This window comes from Mirounga angustirostris, unplaced genomic scaffold (genome assembly GCF_029215605.1).
Source record: "Mirounga angustirostris isolate CCGP_5_RB_7025 unplaced genomic scaffold, mMirAng1.0.hap1 SCAF_5, whole genome shotgun sequence".
Taxonomy (NCBI): domain Eukaryota; kingdom Metazoa; phylum Chordata; class Mammalia; order Carnivora; family Phocidae; genus Mirounga; species Mirounga angustirostris.
Window position 1 is genome coordinate 818629 of NW_026991713.1, and position 20992 is coordinate 839620.

Below are 20992 nucleotides of genomic sequence, written 5' to 3' on the forward strand. Positions count from 1 at the left end.
CCGCACCCACCTGCCTCACCAGGCCGGCTCCGGGTTCCAGGCTCCAGGCTGCCGTGCGGCCGGGGCTGGTCCTGCAGCGCCACCTGCTGGCCGTGCCCCTCCACCGGGCCCGGCCGCGGCCGCTCCGCCTGGGGCCTGTACCCGCAGTCCCTTGGCCAGGCCTGACGGGCGGCCCGCAGGGGAGGCTGCCGGGCCTGGGCAGGGGTCGCCGCCAGAGGCGGGGGATCCACAGAGTCACCTCCAAGCCTAGCAGAGCCAGAGCCCCAGGAAGGGCTCCGACATCTAAGTGCTCAGCACCTGGTCCCCACAACTTGGCGTCCAGCACCGCGGTCCCCGGGACCCTGCCTGTACCCACGGCCCCACGCCAGGCCTGCTGGGGTCAGGCCCACCGTTCCTGCCCACGTCGTACCCCAGGACGACCCCTACACACACCGTGGGCCAGGCTGGGGACCCTCCGCCTCCTCTGTCTGCAGGTCCCTTGACTGGGAACATGCCCCTCTTTACAGGTGAGGACACTGAGGCGGGGGCGCTCGCCGTGGGCTCCAGACCTACGCGCCTTGGGGAAGGGGCCAGGCAGTCCTCAGAGAGGTGACCGCTGAGCGGGACCCCGGAGGAGGGACAGAGCCAGAGCAAGCCCCTGGGCGCCCCAGCGGGACAGCAGGACGAAGGCCCTGAGCAGGGACCACACTTGGTACATTCCAGGAGCTGCGTCAGCCTGATGCTGCCATGCCCTGCTCGGGGGCCCTGAGTTGGGGTTCCGGGCAGAACGAGGTGGGGTTAATTGGGCACCTAGGCCCGTGGCCGCAGCTGCTGTCAGCATGGAGATGCCCGCCCTGGCCGCCTCCCTCCCCGGGCCCGCGGTGCCGTGGTGGCGGTCTGGGGTGGGGCCGTGACACAGCAGAAGGCAGGGTTCAGACCCCGTAAGGGGCCCCACAGACCGCGGCAGGCCAATGTGGGGACCGCAGGAGAGCCAGCTGTGGGGCTGTTTTCTCGCGTCCAAAACAGCAAGGCCTGACCCCTCCCCACTGACACCCGCCTGCTATGCCCCCCACCAGCCCCCCGCTCTCAGGCTTGCCCTCCCTCCCTCCGAGAACCCCCAGCCCAGTTCCCTGGAAACCCCCAGCTGCAGTGGCGGCCTCCCCCACCGCTGGGCTCCCACTGTCCCATGGGCCAGACCCTGACGCCCCGTCTCCATGAGCAGACCATGTGCGTGGACTCCCCAGCAGGCCTGGCCTGGACGAGAGCAGCCCCCACCTGTGTGGCAGCTGCCTCGTCCGGCCAACGTGACTTGTGCTTCCCCTAGGAATTCAGGGGCGCCTGGCCTTGTCCCCCACTGCAGAGACAGAGGCAAAGCCAGGGAGGCCAGCTGAGGCCCGCGGGGGTCCAGGGAGAAGCCGACACGAGACTGGGCCGGGGTGGGATCCGCCTGCCAGCACGTGGTCCCCTGCCCAGCGAGGACCCACACGGAGTCCTGCCTGCAGGAGTTCCCTCGCAGTGCCGCAGATGCAGCAAGGGATGTGTGGGCGCTGAGGTCCTCGGTGCCAGGACAGTGGGGCCAGGCGACCGCCCCCAGGGTGACAGCCGCCTGGACGGGAGTGGAGGTGCGGGTGCTCACTTGGGGTTGGCTGAGCCTGGGGGGCTGGCCGCTCCCGCCGGTGAGAACACTCTCGGGGGGCTCAGAGGGGCCTCCCCATGAAGCCACAGCCTGCGTTTTTCTCAACTTCATTCCTGGACGAGAAACTGGCCCCAGGGCTTACGATGGACTCTCTTCTCCAGCTGCAGCCCCGAAGGCGGGATGGCCGTGTCCGGCCCGGGGGTCCCGCCTCCACAACACCCACTCTCCCAGTCAAGACTCCCAGGACCCTCGCGAGCCCGTGGTGGCGCCGCCCCAGGGCCAGCAGGTCGTGTGGGGCACACCCCATCCTGAAGCATTCGTGTTTTTTCAGTGAGACAGACTCGCACGTGTCCTGTGCCTGACTACCTTCAATGGTCAATTTTATTATAAACAACGGTATCAAAATATACAAATCTGTGTAAGAACAACCAGAAACTGCAGCTTTTTTAAGGGCCAAATGGGCATGAACCATTTCCAAGGTGGCAGCTTCGCCTCCGCCATCCCCTGGAGAAACGGGTGTGAGGACCGCATTTCCAGGACGTCAGTCTGAATAATTTAAAGGGCGGGTCTGGCCTCCGGACGCGCATCATAAATCTTCACGTGAGGGCGGCTGTGTTGGGTCTTCTTCTGTGACTTCTGCCGGGAAACAAACACAGATCGTCGGGTAAAATCCCAGCACGAGAGGCGCTGAGGGTGTGGCGGCCAGGTTTCCGCGGGGACGGTCCCGAGCCCCCACGGCTGGGGGCATCCAGGCAGGAGGTGCGGCCGCAGGACGTTTTGGGGCTGCCCTCTGCTTCGGGTGCAGAAGACAGGGATGGCGAGGCGCTCCCCCATCAGCCGGGGCCAACAGGAGCTAGGACGATGGTGAGGGGTGCAGGTGGGGTGGCCCCCCAGGACATGTTGGGGGCGGAGGTGGCACATGGCCCTGCTCCCCGCGGACATTGGGTTCGTCCCTGTCCTTGGCGCCCAGGGTTGACTACGGGCACCTGGCTGTGCCCCCGCGCCTCTCGGCCCGGCTCGGGGTCGGGCAGCTCCCGGAGTCTGCGTCTGGTCTTCCTCGTTCAGGAAAACCCTGCGTCAGTGTCTTTTGGACACCGCCCCTGCCCCTTCGGCTCCACGTTCTTCCACAACTTCTACGAGACCGTCACGGAAGAGCCGTGTCCCCAGAACATGGGGCCATCCTAACCCCAGAATTGGGGGCGCTTTACGGACGGTCAGGGTGAGGGGGGTCACTGGGGTGGGTCCGTATAGGAAGAGGGAAATTGGGACATGGACACACAGGCCACGAGAAGGCCACGTGGACAGAGGCAGGCATCGGAGGGTCGCAGCTGTAAGCCACGGAAAGCCGAGCCTGACCCGCCGGAAGCGGGCACAGGCGGGCACAGACGGGCCGATCCTGCCCCACAGGCTCGGAGCGGTGCTGGCCCCAGGCTCTCGGGAAGCTCACGCGGGGACGGCCGCCGGCCTCTCCTGCCGACCCTGGGGTCACCGACTCTCCTTCCCGCCCGACCTCCCCCACGGACGTTTCCCCTCCTGGCTTCCCCGACCCCGCCAGCACCCTCCTCGGGCCGCTTTTGCTGTGAGCTTCCGAGCCGGGCACAGCGCCACACCACTCACCGCCGCCCAGGGCCTGCGTCCGCACACACGCGTCTCCCGTGTCTTCGAAGCCCTCGGGACACACGCACACGTAGCTCCCGGGAGTGTTGTAACAGTTCTCGTCCTGGCGCGTGCACGCCTTCTCTGCACCTGCGCACTCGTCTATGTCTGCAACAGAGATGCTTGCTGGGGCTGGCCGCTGCACCCGCAAACACGTCACCATCACGGGACGCACGCACTCACGATTCGCTCCCGCACCGGAAAGTGACACGGGACAGGGCAGGTCTTGGGGGGGGTCCGCGGACGGGTAGAGGAGCCGAGAAGGGACAGCGCAGGCGTGTGGCGGTGGGAAGCCCCACGCGAGCTCACGCCGTGGGGGCATCGGTGGATTCGCTGCCTTTTCCAAGCGGGTTCCAGCCGGGTCCCGACCACGGAGGGCCTGACGTGCAGCCACGGGGGCCGTGGGGGGTGGCAAGTGGGGGGGGCTGGGCGCGGGAGGCTGGAGCAGAGCCCCTGGCCCCAGGATCGCCAGCACCACGCACACCTGACACCTGGGGGCCGGCTGGGACAGACCCTCGGTCCCCCACCTGCTGCTTCTGCATCTCACGCTTGAGAGGCTGGGGGAAACAGAGTCGCAGAAAGGGCTGGAGCCGGTGCCCCACCCCCACCAGCTCTTCGCGGGACCGTCCATAGGGTGGCCCCTCTGCCACGTTCCGTCTTAGTCCAGCACAGACGCAAGGGCACTGACCTGCACACTGGCCGCTCTCTTTGGTGTAGCCAGGGATGCACTCTTTACAGTGTCCCGGACCCTTCCCCGTGCAGCCCACACACGTAGAATCACATTCTAGAACAAGAGCGGACAGGCATCGACGTCAGCCGCCTGTGAGCAAAATGGGACCGGAAGCCGCGCCACGTGACAATCCGGCGTCCCCCTCATCAACGTGTGGGTGCCACAGAGAGTGTGTCCTCGACACCCCAGCCCTGTCTCCCGGCAAAGCAGCGAGCTGCACCCCCAGAGCCGCGACCGCACACGGACACCCCCCTTCCGCAGACCGTCTTCTCGGAGCAAGACAAAACCACCTCCAGCTCGGGCACCGCGGGACCGGCCGGCTAGGAGCTCGGTGGGAAGACCCAGGGAGAAACGCGGACGCTCCCGGGTCAGGGCTCACTACCGGCAGGGCTGTTGCCCTGGGGGGCCGCAGACGCGGCAGGGGGAGGCCAGGCAGCCTCATGCACTGCTGAGAGCACGTCAGTGCAACCTTCTGGGGACGCCGGGGCCCTACAATCCACTCTCCCGAGTGGTTTGGAAACAAATCCCAAGAAAACAAGGAAGAATACGCAAAGCTCTATCTACCGAGGTATTCTGAGTTCACAGCTGTGGGAGAACTGGTAGGACTTGAACATCCCACAACAGACTGCCGAAGAAGACCGTGGAATGGGGGCAGCCCCCAGCATCACGAACGTGCACGTTCACACCGCGGACAACGTGACACGGCGTAAACAGTCATGGCCCCGTGGAACGAGGCCGAGCGCGGTAACACTGTTAACAGAGCTCCCCACTCCACGGAATTGGTGGTTTTAAAAATTATCGTCTTGGGGCGCTCGGGTGGCTCGGTCGTTGGGCGTCTGCCTTCGGCTCAGGTCATAATCCCAGGGTCCTGGGATCGAGCCCCGCATCGGGCTCCCTGCTCCGCAGAAGCCTGCTTCTCCCTCTCCCACTCCCCCTGCTTGTGTTCCTGCTCTCACTATCTCCCTCTGTGACAAATAAAAATCTTAAAAAAAAAAAAAAATTATCTTTTCAACTTATCTGAATTTTCTGATTTTTCTGCAGCAAGTATCTTATTACGTGGGTTGCCACCTTCCACTTTCTACAGCAGGCAGAACCCACAGAAGTCACGTGGGCGAACCGCGGACAACAGCTCGCAAAGGAGGACCTGGAACCCAGGGCCCGGGGAGGTGCCGGCCCGCCCGCCCACAGGAGCCGGGGCCCAGGCACCTTCGCACACGAACGAGCCGTTGACGTTCTCACAATACTGCTGGTCGCTGCAGGGAGGCGTCTCTGCCGCACACTCGTCCACATCTGGAACACAGCAGCGCAGCTGTGAGGGACAGGCCCCCCGGACCCCGGTGGACATGACATGGTGGGTGGCCGGACACAATCCACGGCCGGCCTGGAGAGGGAGGTGGCCACTGTGTGGAGGACACATGTCCATGTTTCTCCCGGAGGCCTTCCACGTGCAGGGGGGACAAGGAACATTTAGCATCCCCGGGGGAGGGGCCGCTGTGAGGGACCAAGAGCTACCGTGAGCATCCTGTGCTTCCGCGTGGACACGCAGAAGCTCCGGGTCGGTGTTGGGACCACCACCCACTCGAGACGAGCCACTAGGGACAGGTCTGCTGCCCGCAGCCTGGCCTCCGCCTGCCGTTCCTCCCGCTGCCTGCCGGCACCCGGGCCTGAGGAGGAGCCCCTTGGCCCTACTGCCAGGCCCTCCCCGGGGCTCCTGAGGCACTGGGTTGGAAGCCAGGGCTCACAGGCAGGCTGGAGCTCAAAGGAAAGGGTACAGCAGAAGCACACGGTGGCCACCAGGCTGGGCGCGTGGGGACAGGTGGGGACAGGGCCTGGACTCTGCGGCCTTGTGTGTGTGTGTCAGGAAGGCATGCCTCCACTCTGTGGCTGAGCGGCTAGACCAGGCCAAAGGGAGGTCTGTGCCTCAGTTTCCCTGCCTGTACCTGGAGAAGGGAGGGGGACGGAGGCAAGAAAGAAGGAGCGGAAGAGGAAGGAGAGGAGAGAAAGGGGGAAGGGGAGGGGGAGGAGAAGAGAGGAGGGAGGAGAAGAGAGGAGGAAGGAGGGAGGGAGGGAGGAGGGAGGAGGGAAGGAGGAGGGAGGAGGGAGGAGGGAAGGAGGAGGGAGGAGGGAGGGAGGAAGGAGAGGTGGAGAGGAGGGGAAGGGAGGGGAGGGGAGCCCGCCCGGCCTCACCCACGCAGGCGCCGTCCTCCTGCACCCAGCCCACCGCGCACTGGCCGCAGTCTCTGTTGGTAGGGCCCATGCACGTCTTACACGACTCATCACAAGCTGGAAAGCAGAGGTGGGACACCTGTCAACATGCGTGAATCCCATTCTCAGTAACAAACAGGACACAAAGGTCATTTCAGAAATTAGGAATTTACCTTCACTAGGACGAAAACAAAAACCAAATACAAGTAAGAAAAAACCCCAGTAAAGCAAGGCTCATTCAACAATATAAAAATCGACTCTCGTGTTTCATAATATTCCTGAACTTAATGAGAAAAACACCACATGGGCTTTCAGGGCCCCTTCACGGTCACGTTCTTAGTGGACAGGAACCCCAGGGAAAGGGCTTATGACCCGAGGAAGGCAGCTGCCCAAACCCCGGAGCCCACGCCCGCCAGGCGGCCCCCAGCCCCGGTGTGCCCTGCAAGGGCCAGGCGCCGGAACCGGAGAGGCCACGGCCTTCCTGGTGGTCCAACACGTCCTGCACGGAGCGTCCAAGGGAGCCGCGGGCCGACGACGGGCCCTAACGCAGGAATTCAGCTCAGTCGCTGATGCCAAGACGTCTCCCAACGTCGGCAAGAGATCGATGAGAAAACGTATGCAGAAGGGAGCCGTGCTGGCCATCCTCCGCGGCGGTCTGCGCAAGCCTCCGTCGGGCCGCGGGCCCACGCCCCACGCACGGAAGGCACGGCCGGCGTCCGCCCGGCGCTCAGTGCGCTCACTACCGACGCGAACGACCCCACAGGCCCGTCGGAGGCCCGACCGGGAGGGAGCCCAGAACAATGGCCGGGCACCTTTGAGGACCCGGGTGGGAAGGGCCCGCCTGCTCCCAGTAAGGGAGGCGGCGCGTCCTCTGACGGGGCCGGGGGGCCACGCGCTGTGGCCCCGGGTGTGCTAGTTCTCGTTTGGGCCACCGCTCTGCCGTCTGGTGCGGGGACGCGGGCCTCTGTGGCCTGCACCATGCAGGCGGGTCATCCTGCCCAGGTGGCCGCGGGGCGACAGCAGGCCCCTGCGAGGACACGGCAGGTGACAGGTCACCCAGAACCAAGGCTGGTGTGGATGGGACACGGCCACCGACTCCACACGGTCCACCCGCTCGGTCCTTGTCCGGAGGACGTGGGGAAAGGTGGACCACTCTTCCCTCCTGGGCTTGTTCAGGGACAGACAGCGAGACCGTCCGGGGCCTGCACGCGCTGCTGTGGCCCTTGGCGCGGTTCACAAGGGCCCCCTAGCTCTGGGGGTGCGGGGGGAGCCAACAGGCCCCCACGTGTGGCAGCAGCTCCAAGAAGGCTGCTCCCGCGTGTCCCGGCGCGGCCCACGTACCTGCGCACACGCTGTGCGTCTCGTTCCTCGGCGAGCGGAAGTAGCCGTCCATGCAGTCGGTGCACGTGGCCCCCTGGTAGCCGAGGTGGCACTGGCAGGACCCGTCCCCCTGCCTGCTGCCGTCCCCGCTGCAGTGGCCGTTCCCGCCGCAGGGCCTCTCGGACCCGCCCTGGCACGCTGCGGGCGACACAAACCCGCCACTCAGACACTCCCCCAGGGAGCGCGGCAGCCTGCTCACCGACCGCTTCACAACCAAAACGGCGTGGGCATCGCCCCGTGAACCCATACTTCCTCCCTCAACAAGCTCCTCTCGGGAGCTCATGAGCCCGCAAGTGCGGCGAGGCCGTCTGGAGGACGCCCTGGGGTCTGCAGGCACGGGGCTCACCTGCTCGGGAACGAGGGGGGCCTCGGGCAGCCTCCCCGAAACGTGGGGACAACAGGGATGCTGACACGTGGCGTGGGTGCGGCCGCCTGGGACAGCGAGGACAGCCCGCCGCGGCCACACGCCGGCAGGACAGCAGGAGGCGGCCGCGGCCAGGGAGAGGGCCCCGACTTGCAACGCGCGCCGCTCCATCCCGCTGAGCGCCGGAGTGACCGGCAACGCCACACACGGACCGTGGCTTTGGTTCAACGCGCGCCTCTTCACTGTGGCTTCCCCCCGAAGGCTGAGGCGACGCATCCCACCCGCAGACGCCCGCTGCCCCCTCGCCTCCCACAGACAGGTCTTTGCTGCTCCGCGGGCAGAGCCGGGCGGGGGCCACGAAAGCCACAGAGCTGCCTCCTTGCACTCAGAGGGTAGCACCCACGCAGCTGGGTTAAGACCGACCCACGGGGGCCCCACCGAAGGCCTGCAGACCCCTGAGTTAGGAGCCCTCTTAGGAGCAGGCACTCAGGGCTGTCCGGCCCCCAGGAGGAGGCCCTACGGCGTGGAGGGGCAGGGACCCGGCGCCCGGGGCCCTGTGGGAGCTGATGGCCCCAGGTCCCAACCATGCCTCTGGCCACCTGGGAATCACGACACGGACACTGGGAATGATGCAGGACACTCAAGATTTCCCCAACGACGTACCGAGGCAGTCTGGCCCATACGTTCCCGGTGAACAGCAAACTTTCAGCGTCTCCACACAAAACCATTCAAATAAGTCGGGATACTCCTTCTTCCTGAGGAATTAAAAACATGTCCGTTAAAGCTCATGTGACAGATTTCTTCAAAACAAAAACACAGTTTATTACAACATGTGCTCCAGAGATCACGTCAGGGAAACAACGGCCCAGGTGTGAACAGCTTCTCCCGTTACCGACTCGCTAGTGTTATCACGTTAAGGTAATAAAAGGTGGTAGCACGTGGGCAAGAAGGAGAACAAGGGTGTGCAAACTCTTCTAAGTCTGAAGTTGTTTCAAATTTATAAACTAAAAAATAAGAAGTCACGAATGCTAGAGCTTCACTGAACACCCAGGGGAGAGCAGTGGGGCCAGGCTGTGGCATGGCGGTGTGTAGCGGGGGGCAGGGTGTATGTGGGGGGTATGGGGGTGCGGGGCTGGGGGGACAGGGTAGGGGTGGGGCACTAGGGGGCATGCAGGGGCATGGGTGGGCCTGGGGTATGGGGATGGGGGGGTACAGGGGCACGAGGCCAGGAGGGGACGACAGGGTGGGGGGATGGGGGCACGGGGCTGGGGAGGTGGGGGTGACAGGGTATGGGGACACAGGGGTGTGGGGTGCAGGACCGGGGGGACAAGGTGGGGGGGTGCTAGGGGGGCATGGGGCTGGGAGGGGTGAGGGGGACAAGGTGGGGGGCACGGGGGCAAGGGGGCATGGGGCCGGGGGTGGGGGGACTGGGTGGGGGGGCCAAGCGGTGGCACAGGGTGGGGGGCAGGGGGCACGGGGCTGGGGGCACAGGGTGGGGGGCATGGGGGCGTGGGGCTGGGGGGGACAGGATGGGGGACATGGGGGCACGGGGCCGAGGGTGGGGGGGCTGGGTGGGGGCACGGGGCCGAGGGCGGGGGGGACTGGGTGGGGGGCACAGGGGCACGGGGCCGGGGGGTGGGGGGTGGGGGGGATGGTGGGGGGCCGGGGAGTGGGGGGACAGGGTGGGGGGGAGCGGGGGGGCACAGGGTGGGGGGCATGGGGGCACAGGGCTGGGGGTGGGGGGAAAAGGGTGGGGGCCAGGGGGCGGGGGGACTGGGTGGGGGGGCCAAGGGGAGGGACAGGGTGGGGGGCGTGGGGGCATGGGGCCGGGGGTTGGGGGGACAGGGTGGGGGGCCAGGGGGTGGGGGGACTGGGTGGGGGCACAGGGATGCGGGGCCAGGGGGGGACTGGATGGGGGGCACGGGGGCGTGGGGCCAGGGGGTGGGGGGCGTGGGGGGAATAGGGCCGGGGGTGGGGGGACTGGGTGGGGGGCCAAGGGGGGTACAGGGTGGGGGGCGTGGGGACATGGGGCCGGGGGTTGGGGGGACAGGGTGGTGGGCCGGGGGGGTGGGGGGGACTGGGTGGGGGCACGGGGGCGTGGGGCCGGGGGGGACTGGATGGGGGTACAGGGGCGTGGGGCCGGGAGGTGGGGGGCACAGGGTGGGGGGCGTGGGGGCACAGGGCCGGGGGTGGGGGGGGACAGGGTGGGGGACCGGGGGGTGGGGGGACTGGGTGGGGGCACGGGGATGCGGGGCCAGGGGGGGACTGGATGGGGGGCACGGGGGCGTGGGGCCAGGGGGTGGGGGGCGTGGGGGGAATAGGGCCGGGGGTGGGGGGACTGGGTGGGGGGCCAAGGGGGGTACAGGGTGGGGGGCGTGGGGACATGGGGCCGGGGGTTGGGGGGACAGGGTGGTGGGCCGGGGGGGGTGGGGGGGGACTGGGTGGGGGCACGGGGGCGTGGGGCCGGGAGGTGGGGGGCACAGGGTGGGGGGCGTGGGGGCACAGGGCCGGGGGTGGGGGGGGACAGGGTGGGGGACCGGGGGGTGGGGGGACTGGGTGGGGGCACGGGGGTGGGGGGCACCGGGTGGGGGGCGTGGGGGCGTGGGGGCGTGGGGCCGGGGGGTGGGGGGACTGGGTGGGGGCACAGGGGTGGGGGGCACCGGGTGGGGGGCGTGGGGGCGTGGGGCCGGGGGGTGGGGGGACTGGGTGGGGGGCACGGGGGTGTGGGGCCGGGGGGCACCGGGTGGGGGGGTGTGGGGGCACAGGGCCGGGGGTGGGGGGACTGGGTGGGGGGCACGGGGGTGCGGGGCCGGGGGGGACTGGGTGGGGGCACGGGGGCATGGGGCCGGGGGGTGGGGGCACAGGGTGGGGGGCGCGGGGACACTCACAGCCGCAGCCACCAGGCTTCCAGGTGCTCCTCGTGCTCCTCCAGCAGACTGTGGCACTCGAAGTCACTGCTCCCGCACAGGCTCTCAGTGATCTCCAGCAGCCGGACCTCACTGAAACACAAGCCCGTCAGCACTGCAAGGTGAGGAGGCAAGCCCAGGTGGTCAGCGTCCGTCCCACAGGGACATCCTGAGGCCCCACTTGGTGCTAGGTGGGAACGATGGTGGCAGTTTGGTGCAGAACGCATCAGCTGGGGACGAGCGCCGTCGGTACCACGGGGAGAATTAAACTCAGAGGGCGGTGGTCAGGGTGGCAAGGGAGACCCTGACGTGGGGTGCAACAGGCAGAGGGCTAACCCGACCTGCGGGGAAGCCAGCGACCCTTTACGTGGTGGGACTCAGTTCCCGCGTGCACCATTAAAAGACCACTCTGTCTGCCATGTGGAGAGTGGATGTGGGGACAAGTGTGGAAGCAAAAGGCCATTTAGGGGCCAGAGTACAAGTGACTGCACTGAAGGGACCCCGTGTGTGTCCCCGTCGTCAGTGTGGGTGACGGCATTCGCGGGGACATGTCAAGTGCCGAAGCTGGGCTGTCAGAGCAGGGCTGTGGCACCCACCTGAATTCATACTTGGACAGCGACTTTTCCTCCCAAGCTGTGTTCCCGCCGCCAAAGTTCTTCTTTGCGGTGTCCACCATTCCCTGCGGGGAGAGAGGGCGGGCACGGGGCTCAGCACTGCTGCCCCCACCCACATCCCTCGTGGGAGCAACCCTAGTCCACCATGGGGGTGACTCGTGTCCACTGTGAGGACAAAGCCATTCATTGCCGGTGACCCCGGGTCCATCACCACGGTGACCTGGGGTCCATCCCTGGAGTGAGTCCGGTCCATTGTGGTACGGCCCTGGGTTCATGACCCCAGTCCATGGTGGGGTGACCCCGGTCCATTGCGGTGCAACGCCAGTCCATTGTGGGGAGACCCTGGGTTCATGACCCTGGTCCATTGTGAGGTGACCCCGATCCATGCCGAGTTTATCCTGGGTTCGTGACCCCGGTCCATGATGGGGTGACCCCGGTCCATCGCGGGGCGACCCTGGGTCCGTGACCCCGGTCCATGGCGGGGCGACCCCGGCCCATCGCGGGGCGACCCTGGGTCCGTGACCCTGGCCCATGGCGGGGCGACCCCGGCCCATGGCGGGGCGACCCTGGGTCCGTGACCCCGGTCCATGGCGGGGCGGCCTCGGCCCCGCCGCCCCCCAGGCCGGCCCCCCCGCCCCGTCTCCGTGTCCCCCGTGGGGCGACCGGCCCACCTGGCTGAACTTGTCCACCAGCTCCCGGCAGCGCTTGCAGGGCGTCGCCTTCTTGGTGGCCTCACCAGGCGGCGGCGGCGGCAGCAGCAGCAGCAGCAGCAGCCCCAGCGCGGACGGGGCCGGCGGGCGCATGGCGGGCCGCGTTGCGCAGGACGCAGCCGCGCGGGCAGAGCCGAGGTGCGGCGGAAACCGGCCGAGCGCTCGGCCTCTGCGGCCGCCCACCGCTCCGCGGTGCGGGCAGTTCCCGGGGCCACTTGACGGCGCCGGGCGGGATTCCGCCCACCGCCAGCCCTCGCGCCGCTATTGGTCCGTGGGACCCTCCCCGTCCCCATGTGGCCCAATCCGGGCTCGCCACGAGAAGCGACCAATAGGAAGGCCCCGGGTCAGCGTCCAGCCGGGAGGGGTGGGGACGGGGGCGTGGAGATCGGAGCCGGCTGCCCGCGCGCTCCGCCCGCGGCGGCCATCTTTACTCCGGGCGGGGAGGGCGCCCCGCCGCGACGGCAACTAGGCTGGGGGGGCCATGTTAGGTTTGGGCAAGGGCCTCTCGTCGGCTCTCGGCTTCCGTCACTCCGCTTCCGGCCGCCCGCGGGCGTAGGGGCCGTGCTTCGAGGGACGCCGCCGCGGGCTGGCGAGGTCAGCGCGCCCTGCCGCGGCCGGGCTCGCGGGGCTGGCGGCGGGCGAGGGCGCGGCCCGGGCCGGCGGGGAGGGCGCGGGGCCCCGAGCGGGCGCAGCGTCGCCGCCGGCGCGAGGCGGCGGGCGCGGGAACCGGGTTTGAACGGGGAGCGCCCCGACGAGCGTGGGCCGCGGTCGTCTCTGGCCTCGAGCTGCCGCTCTCGTCTCCAGCCTGCGGGTCGTCCGTTTTCGGTGGAGCCCTTCGCCCGGGCTGGCGGGAGGGCGGGCCTCGCAGGCCGCCGCCTCCGCCGAGAGCCGGCCTGTGCCCCTGCGGCGCCCGGCTGCAGCGCCGGGCGGCCCTCTCGCTCTCCAGCCCCGCGCGGCGCCGCACCTGCTTCCCGCACCTGCTTCCGCCCCGCCTTCCCGGGCGCTGGGCCCGCGCCCCGGCTCGGCCTCGGCGCTGCGGTGCCGCCACGTAGGCGGCGCGCCTGTGGCCTCTGCGCTCGGCTCCTGCGGGACCGAGGCAGCCGGGTTGCGCGCCGGCCGCCGCACCCCGCAGCTTGCGAGCGGACGGTCTGCGTTTCCCTGCGGGGGCGCGGCCTCGGGGCGGGCGGGCCTGGTCTTCGCTGCCGCGGGACAGCTGTGGGCCCGCGACGCGCTCGGCCAAGCGGCGTCTCGACAGCTGGCGTGCGGGTGCCTCCGGTTTCTTTCAGCGCTCCCCCCTCGCAACAGTACGGGGAGCCGAGGGTTCCCTACGAGCGTCCTGCGGTCCCCTCGGCTTTGCTGGAGGTTAAAGCGTTAACGCGTTTTTAATGAAACCGCCGCTGCTGCGATGAGATCCACGAGTGAGAGTTTTGCTGGATTCCTCTTCGCGTAGTTCGTCGAGCCCTGCTGCGCGCCAGGCTCTGCGGGGAGAACAGCGCCAGCCCCTTTCACGCTTGGCTCCTTTGATGACGAGTCCCTGCTCCTTGGGGAGGGGGCACACAAGTCCCACCCTCAAGCAGCTTACGCTTTAGAAAGGCGGGGGGACAAGCTGGTAACAGCCCTGTCCCTCCGTGGTTTTTATATCTGGGAAGAAAGGAATTGCATGCTGTCCTGGTAATTCTTTTTATTAAAGCCCCTTTCCCCTCCTGCCCCCACCTCACCACCACCTTGAGCAGGACTCCTGCTCCTCCTCCGTAGATTTTCCTTCCCTTGTGGACCGTCTCTGGCGACCACAGACGTCATAAATCTCCCTCCAGTAAAAGGTAGTGAGCACGGTGGCTCTCTCCTTTTGTTGCTGATCCTTCTGGTTTTGATCAAATTTTATTTGATCAAATAAAATCATGTTTTAAGGGAAGCCAGGAACTTGAAGAAGAGCTTGTCATCTTTCCTCCCGACAAGTTGAAAACTCTGTGTCTCCCAGGAAGCCTGGTACCATAGGCTCCTCCCGGCACTGCCCTGTTGGGATTTTGGTGACCCACCGCAGGCACACCTGTCTGAACACCTCGAGGACACGCTCATGTTTTTGCCACCTACGTATTCATGTGCACAACGCGAGGTGCCACGTGGCTCCCAGGGTGAGGGGCAGGACACAGCAGGGCGGGCGTCCACAGCTCCTGTCCCGTTGTACTTGGATGCAGGGGCTTCGCTGGCTGCCCTGAGCCCTGCATCCCGCCTCCTGCCCTCCTGTGGCTGCCCCTCTGTGGTCCTCCAGACGCATCCCTCCCGCCCCACAGCCTCCTGTCCCCGGTCTCTCTGCCCAGACCATGGGGACCTACTCTCTTGCCAGATTTGAGCCTCTCGAGGGCAGGGGCCACCCTGCTGCCCTCCAGAGGCTGGGCCAGCCCCGGGCCCGGCTGCCTGGAGGACCAACTCAGTCCTGCAAATAAAGCCTTTCTTCCTGGAAATATCTGCACACAGCTCAGAGCGTGAGGTAGCTGGTTAAGACGTAAAAGGCGCTCAAGCATGATTTTTCTTTGAACTTTCTTTTTTGATGTGTTCAGATCTATGGATGTTAACGACAGTAGTTTGTTTATTTTTAAAGATTTTATTTATTTGACAGAGACATAGCGAGAGAGGGAACACAAGCAGGGGGAGTGGGAGAGGGAGAAGCAGGCTCTCCGCAGAGCAGGGTGCCCGATGCGGGGCTCGATCCCAGGACCCTGGGATCATGACCTGAGCCGAAAGCAGACGCCCAACGACTGAGCCACCCAGGCGCCCCCACAACAGTAGTTTAAAGAGTTCACACACACCCTTCACCAGACCCCCAGGTGTTAACTCACAGGGGACTTTTGAAACCTGGGAATCTGCGTTTTCGTCTTCTCCCCAGGCTCACAGAGCCACACTGTTGATGACCGCTGAAGGCCCGGGAGGCGGGAGAGCGCGATGGCTGGGAAGAGGCCGTCGGGCGTGGGCAGGCAGCGCCGGCTGCTGGGGCTGCTGCTGGCTGTAGCCGCCATCCACCTCATCACCTGCCCCTATGCCAAAGTGGAGGAGAGCTTCAACCTGCAGGCCATGCATGACTTGCTTTACCACCGGCTGGATGTGGGCAAGGTGAGCCCCTGCGTCCAAGACCGTGCAGCATCCCCACGCGGGCGCCCACTGACCTTCCGTTCTCCCTGCAGTATGACCATCTCGAGTTCCCCGGAGTGGTCCCCAGGACGTTCCTCGGGCCCCTGGCCGTGGCGGTGCTCTCCAGCCCTGCGGTCTATGTGCTGTCCCTGCTAGAAGCATCCAAGTTTTATTCTCAGCTAGTAGGTAAGGGGGTCTTCAGATGAGGACGGAAGGAAGAACCGTGGTGTGGTCAGGGGATTTCAGGGAGCCCGGTGGAGGCTCCCTCCTTCAGGAGTGTCCTTCCGTTGGAAGCTTGGCCGTCTGTGGCCACTCACCGTGGTGGTCTGGAGCACGAGGGCAGCTCAGACATCGGCCCTTTCTGGGGCATAAGCTGGGACAGCTAACTGAGCGCCTCTCACTTCTGCTCTCGGGTCCGTGAAGTGAGGGTGCCGGCCCTTCCTCCCCAGGCGGGCGATGCAGCGGGCTCGTGGCGCGTCCCGCGGTGCTGCACCCTCCTGCCGAGGAGCAACCAGCCTTGCCGTTGCTGTATCCGTCTGCATCCGAGGCCTCCCTTCCCCCACCCGGAGGTCACCGTTGATAGGGCTTTGTGCAGATCGGTCTGGATCTTTTTGTGTGCCCACGTGCATAACTTTCAAAACCAAATTTAGAACGTTCTGTACATATTGCCCCACAACCTCATTGTTGAGCCAACAATCACCATTTTTCTGTTTTAGTACGTTTTTATCGTGTCTGTACCCGGACGTTATTTAGATTTCCCCAATGAACTCAAACACACTCTGCAGCTAGCTGTCTGCCTGTACCTATGTAGACTCCCGGAAATCCGCCACCCCGGGGGGGCAGCTAAACAAGCTGTGCTGGTTTTGTGGGGTCCAGGGAGCCCCAGACGGAAGAGCCAGCGCCACATCTGAGCATCGGGCTCTCAGCATGTGTGGCCCTGGAGGTGTCATGTCACCTCCAGGGTGCTGAGCCCGTCACACTGACCTCTGGACACTGCCTGCCCTGCCCAGTGGCCGTGTCTCCCAGAGCCCACCTGCCCCAGGCCATGCGGTCACAGCGAAGCTGTAGGGTCGAGGTGCCAGGGTCCAGGCTGTCCGTTCCCCACGCCCCGTCTGTTTTCAGTAGCAGAGTCGATGCCCCCTTTTGAGGTGGTTTTATTGTCACCTGGTCATTAACTCATCGTCACCAGTAACCTGTCGGGATCCCCTTTGCCCGCGCCTGTCGCTGCCGGCCACACACATTGCCGTGTTTGTTTAGTCAGGGCTGTCCTTGGACTTGGCGTCATCTTCGGACTCTGGACTTTACAAAAAGAAGTGAGGCGGCAGTTTGGGGCCACGGTGGCCACCATGTTCTGCTGGGTGACAGCCACGCAGTTCCACCTGATGTTCTACTGCACGCGGACGCTCCCCAACGTGCTGGCCCTGCCCGTGGGTAGGTAGTTGCTGAGCCACGCGGGTCACTGGGTGCACTGGCCAGGTGAAGGGGTGTCTGTCCAGGGTGCGTCTGCCTGACGAAAGCTGCTTCCTGCTGGGCATCTCGGAAATGCCCAGTGACAGGATACCCTGTGACGAGAAGCAGGGCCTCGGTGCTGGATGGAGGTGCACTTTCCAGCGAGGGGCCATTTGGGAGGGCTCCCCTAGCCTGCGGACAGTGAGTGCTGGGCAGAGAGAAGCTGCCTGCGCGGCAGACGGGCAGCTCTGTCCAGGTGTCCTGGGGGTGACCCAGGCAGATGGGAGAATGGCCGTACCCTGGGAGCCATGAGGAGACCGAGAGCCAGTGGGACGGGAGGCTGTGGATGGCGTGGGTCTGGGGGTCTGTGCCGGTCAGAGCAGAGGCACGGCCGGGACCTCCCCATGCCGTGGGAGGGGACCCCTGTGGGGTGTGGTGGGGAAGGTGGCAGGCAGGCGCCATTCCGAAGGAACCCCCGTGGAGCCAGCAGGACATGCTGCGTGCCTGGAGGGAGGCCAGGCGAGGCTAGCACCAGACGTGTGCAGCCGGGGCGTGTGGTTGCTAGGAAGCAGGTTGCGGGACGCAGTCATCTGGGGTCCGGGTGCATTCGGGCCCGTAGAAGTGGGCCCAGGCCGAGTGATGGGGCAGGCTCCATGGCTGGAGCCCGGGCCCAGTGTCAGCAGATCTGGGTCTGAATGGTGTTGGCTGTCTTCTGGAGGGTTCTGTGTGGCTTTCACGATGGGGAAGTCAATCGGCCTGCCCCCGGCACCCCATGTCTTGCAGTGCTGCTGGCCCTCACGGCCTGGCTGCAGCTGAAGTGGGCCCGCTTCACCCGGCTCTCGGCCTTCGCCATCCTCGTGTTCAGGGCCGAGCTGAGCCTGTTCCTGGGCCTGGTGCTGCTGACACCGCTCTGCACCCGGAGGCTCTCCGTGGCAAAGGCCCTGCGCTGCGCCCTGCCGGCCGGGGCCCTCTGCTTGGGTGAGTGGGGTCGCCGGAGCTGTTTTCACTGGAAGCTCTGCTTTGTCTGGTTTTAGGAAGATGAAGAGAAATTCAGGAGAGAGGGTTTTTAAACGAGATCACCTTAGTCTTCAGCAGCATTACGTCTTCACGCGGCTCCCCTTGCGGTTCTGCCCGAGGTTCCCCGAGAGGCCCTCTCCCCTCTGCCCGGTGCTCTGTCCCCAGACTCTCCCCCTTGTCCGGGCCGGGAGGGGACGGCTGGGCCCCGCACCTGGCTCACCAGGGGAGCCAGCGTCCCGATGCGCGGGCTGCTCCCCATGAAGCGTGGCTCGTGGCCTCTGCACCAGCGTGGCTGCCTCGTGGGACATCGACCCGTGGCCGGGAACTCTGGGCTGCCGTTAGCACTGCTGTGGTGAAGTCCGAGCTGCTCAGGTGGCCATGTTCTTTCCTGAGGGTCTCCTTCGTCTTCCCAGGACTGACGGTCGCCGTGGACTCCTATTTTTGGCGATGTCTCGTGTGGCCGGAGGGAAAGGTGCTTTGGTACAACACCATCCTGAACAAAAGTTCCAACTGGGGAGTATCCTTCAAGTGTCTCTGTAGGTCAGGCCACGGGGCAGGGCAGCTGGCGCCCCTGGCCTCACTCAGGGGACGTGGCGGGAGCTGCTCTCCCCGCTGTGGAAACGCCGCCTTGCCTCTGGACGCTCAGTTTGTACCTGAGCGTTTGGGATCATCTCTGACGGTGACTCGCAACGGTTTGTTGCGGAGTACGCAAGCACATGCGCAGCTGGGGACTATAGCGTGACAAGCCCCCAGCGCACCCGTCACCCTGGGACAGGCCGTGCTGCCGTGCGGAGCGGGGGCGGGGGGACGGGAGGGGGAGAGGCCGGGGGGGGGGGCCCGGGGGCTGTCCGCCGTGCCGCCCCGCTCCGCTCCGTGTGGACAGGTGACTCGCTGGCGTGTGGCCTCCTTAACCGTCCCACCCGAGACCTCCCCGCTGCTGTGGTATTTCTACTCGGCCCTGCCCCGCGGCCTGGGCTGCAGCCTGCTCTTCGTGCCCCTGGGCGCCGTGGACAGGAGGGCCCTGGTGCTGCTGCCGCCCTCGCTGGGCTTCGTGGCCCTGTACTCGCTGCTCCCGCACAAGGAGCTGCGGTTCGTCATCTACACCTTCCCTGTGCTCAACATCGTGGCCGCCAGGGGCTGCGCCTGCCTGTGAGTCCGCCGCGTCCACAGCCGTGCCGCACGCACTCGCCGTCACGCGGGGCAGGCGCTGGGTGAACAGACGTGTCTCAGCGGGCGCCTGTGTTGAGGGAGGGCAGCAAGGTCAGGATGGGCCACCTCAGGCCACCGACGGTCTGTGATCAGTCGGGCCTGTCTCCACACGGCTGTGCACACCGTCCAGGGCCCGGCCGCCCGGGGAGGACCCTCACGGGGTAGCCAGGGCACAGGGCGGCCGGGCAGGCTTCGGTCAGGTGGGTAGTCCCCGGGGCTGACTTCTCGGAGGGACAGGCCCTGCGTGGCGGGTGTTTGTCCGGGCAGATGACAGGCCAGAGGAAGGGGGAAGGGCGGGGGAGTGCTGTTGGCCCCAGGGCTTGGGGCATGAGATGGTGTGGGGGTTACCGAAGGAGGGAGATGGCCCAGCGCAGAGCGAAGGGCCCCCGCAGAGGGTGCCCGGGCTGCAGGCAGAGTCCCACGGGGCTGAGGCGGGACGGTCACTGCCCATGGCGGGAGCTGACAGCTCAGCAGCACCTGACCCGAGTGCGGGCCTCATCCATCCTGTGCTCACAGTGGGCCAGCAGACCGTAGAGGACCAGGCAGAGAGCACCCTGTCTGTGGGGCCTCGTGGTCTCTGTCGGAGCTCCCAGGGCAGCTGCAGCCCTGCCCGTCCCCTTTGCTTACAAACCGGGCAGCGCCCAGCATGTGTCTGTCCCCTGAGGCTGATCTAAGCAGTAACCCGAATGTTTGGAAACATCATATAAATTTTAAATCGGCATCTGGGTGGAATGACGTGGAGGAAATTTTCGAGGTGGTATTTACTCACTTTCTCTAATAGTTTGTGCATCTACGTGGTGATCAGTGCTCATTGTGATCACGGTGGACAGGAGCTGTTTTCTGCCGCAGTGTCTTCTGAGATGTGCTATTCTCTTTCCAGGCTGAACAATTATAAGAAGTCTTGGCTGTATAAAGTGGGGTCCCTCCTCGTGGTAGGACACCTTGTGGTGAATGCCACATACTCGGCCACAGCCCTGTATGTGTCCCACTTCAACTATCCTGGTGGTGTGGCCATGAGGAAACTGCATGAGTTGGTGTCCCCCAGGACAGGTGGGCGCTGGGGGCCGTGCCGGTGTCCCCTGGGACGGGGTGCTGGGGGCCATGCCGGGACCTGCAGCTGGGGCCAGAGGCGCGCCGCTCGCAGTTCTCACCAAGCCCTTGGGGTTGTCTGCAGATGTCGTTCTGCACATCGACGTCGCTGCCGCACAGACAGGCGTATCTCGGTTTTTGGAGGTCAACAGTGCCTGGAGGTATGTTCCCACCGTGTTGTGACTGCAGATGAGGCGCTCCTCCCAGAGGTGGTGCGTGGGCTCCCTGGGGGCCACAGGTGTACAGCCACCCTCTAATCTTGCAGGTACGAGAAGAGGGAGGATGTGCAGCCCGGGTCGGGGCATATGCTGGCTTACACGCACCTCCTCATGGAGGCCGCCCCTGCGCACCTGGCCCTCTACAGGGACACACACCGGGTCCTGGCCGGCATTGCAGGCACCACCGGGGTGAGTCTGAACCTGACCACACTGCCTCCCCTTGACGTCAACCTAAAGACAAAGCTGGTGCTTCTGGAGAGACTCCGTGGGCCTTCCTGGGAAGGGGCCAGTGTCCTTCCGAGCACATCGGAGCTCCGTCAGCATCCCGGCAGATGAGACAGTACGAGAAACAACGGAACCACGGACGTGCCCCCGACGCAGGCCTGAGGGAAGAGGCCCAGCTCTTCCACGGCCACCCGGGACCACGCACGGTTAGAGCAGCGGGGACGGCAGGCCTTGCCCCATGCCTCGGCTGCTGGCCCTGGGCCTCTTGGAGCACCCGAGGGAGCGCCCCCTTCGGGCCAGAGCATGTGAGTCTCTGTGACGGTGGACAGTGGGAACCTCGGCGCCTGCTGACCGCGACTCCTGCCCCCGCCCGAGCTGCAGGGCGAGCCCTTCGTGGGCACAGGCACACCGTTTCTGTCTCAGACAAAACTCTGGGGAAGTCACAGAGGAACAAGAATAAAAATTTAAATGTTTCCTTA

The 20992-nt window shown here is 66.0% G+C and overlaps 2 protein-coding genes across 7 annotated transcripts; one reads left to right on the plus strand and one right to left on the minus strand.

The window, feature by feature from the left end:
- Positions 1-1965: 1965 nt before the first annotated feature.
- On the minus strand, positions 1966-12488 carry CRELD2 (cysteine rich with EGF like domains 2). Of its 2 annotated transcripts, none has more exons than XM_064590453.1 (10): positions 12142-12488; positions 11453-11535; positions 10839-10971; positions 8614-8705; positions 7548-7724; positions 6189-6284; positions 5208-5291; positions 3960-4055; positions 3233-3379; positions 1966-2251 (listed from the first exon to the last, which is right to left on the minus strand). In XM_064590453.1, exons 1-10 carry the CDS (start codon positions 12471-12473, stop codon positions 2202-2204), a joined length of 1290 nt encoding a protein of 429 aa, XP_064446523.1. In that variant the 5' UTR covers positions 12474-12488; the 3' UTR covers positions 1966-2201. The 2 variants fall into 2 exon arrangements, with proteins under 2 accessions (XP_064446523.1, XP_045728275.1); XM_045872319.3 differs by having other exon boundaries at positions 10839-10949; positions 12142-12393.
- Positions 12489-12635: 147 nt separating this feature from the next.
- Positions 12636-20992, plus strand: ALG12 (ALG12 alpha-1,6-mannosyltransferase). 5 transcript variants are annotated; one of them, XM_045872316.3, is made up of 10 exons: positions 12636-12774; positions 15065-15288; positions 15360-15492; positions 16564-16737; positions 17539-17733; positions 18186-18289; positions 18698-18921; positions 19862-20031; positions 20156-20231; positions 20336-20992. In XM_045872316.3, the coding sequence occupies exons 2-10, from the start codon at positions 15121-15123 to the stop codon at positions 20622-20624; spliced, it is 1533 nt and encodes a 510-aa protein (XP_045728272.1). In that variant the 5' UTR covers positions 12636-12774; positions 15065-15120; the 3' UTR covers positions 20625-20992. The 5 variants fall into 5 exon arrangements, with proteins under 5 accessions (XP_045728272.1, XP_045728273.1, XP_045728271.1 ...); XM_045872317.3 differs by lacking the exon at positions 12636-12774 and adding an exon at positions 13460-13598; XM_045872315.3 differs by lacking the exon at positions 12636-12774 and adding an exon at positions 13497-13851.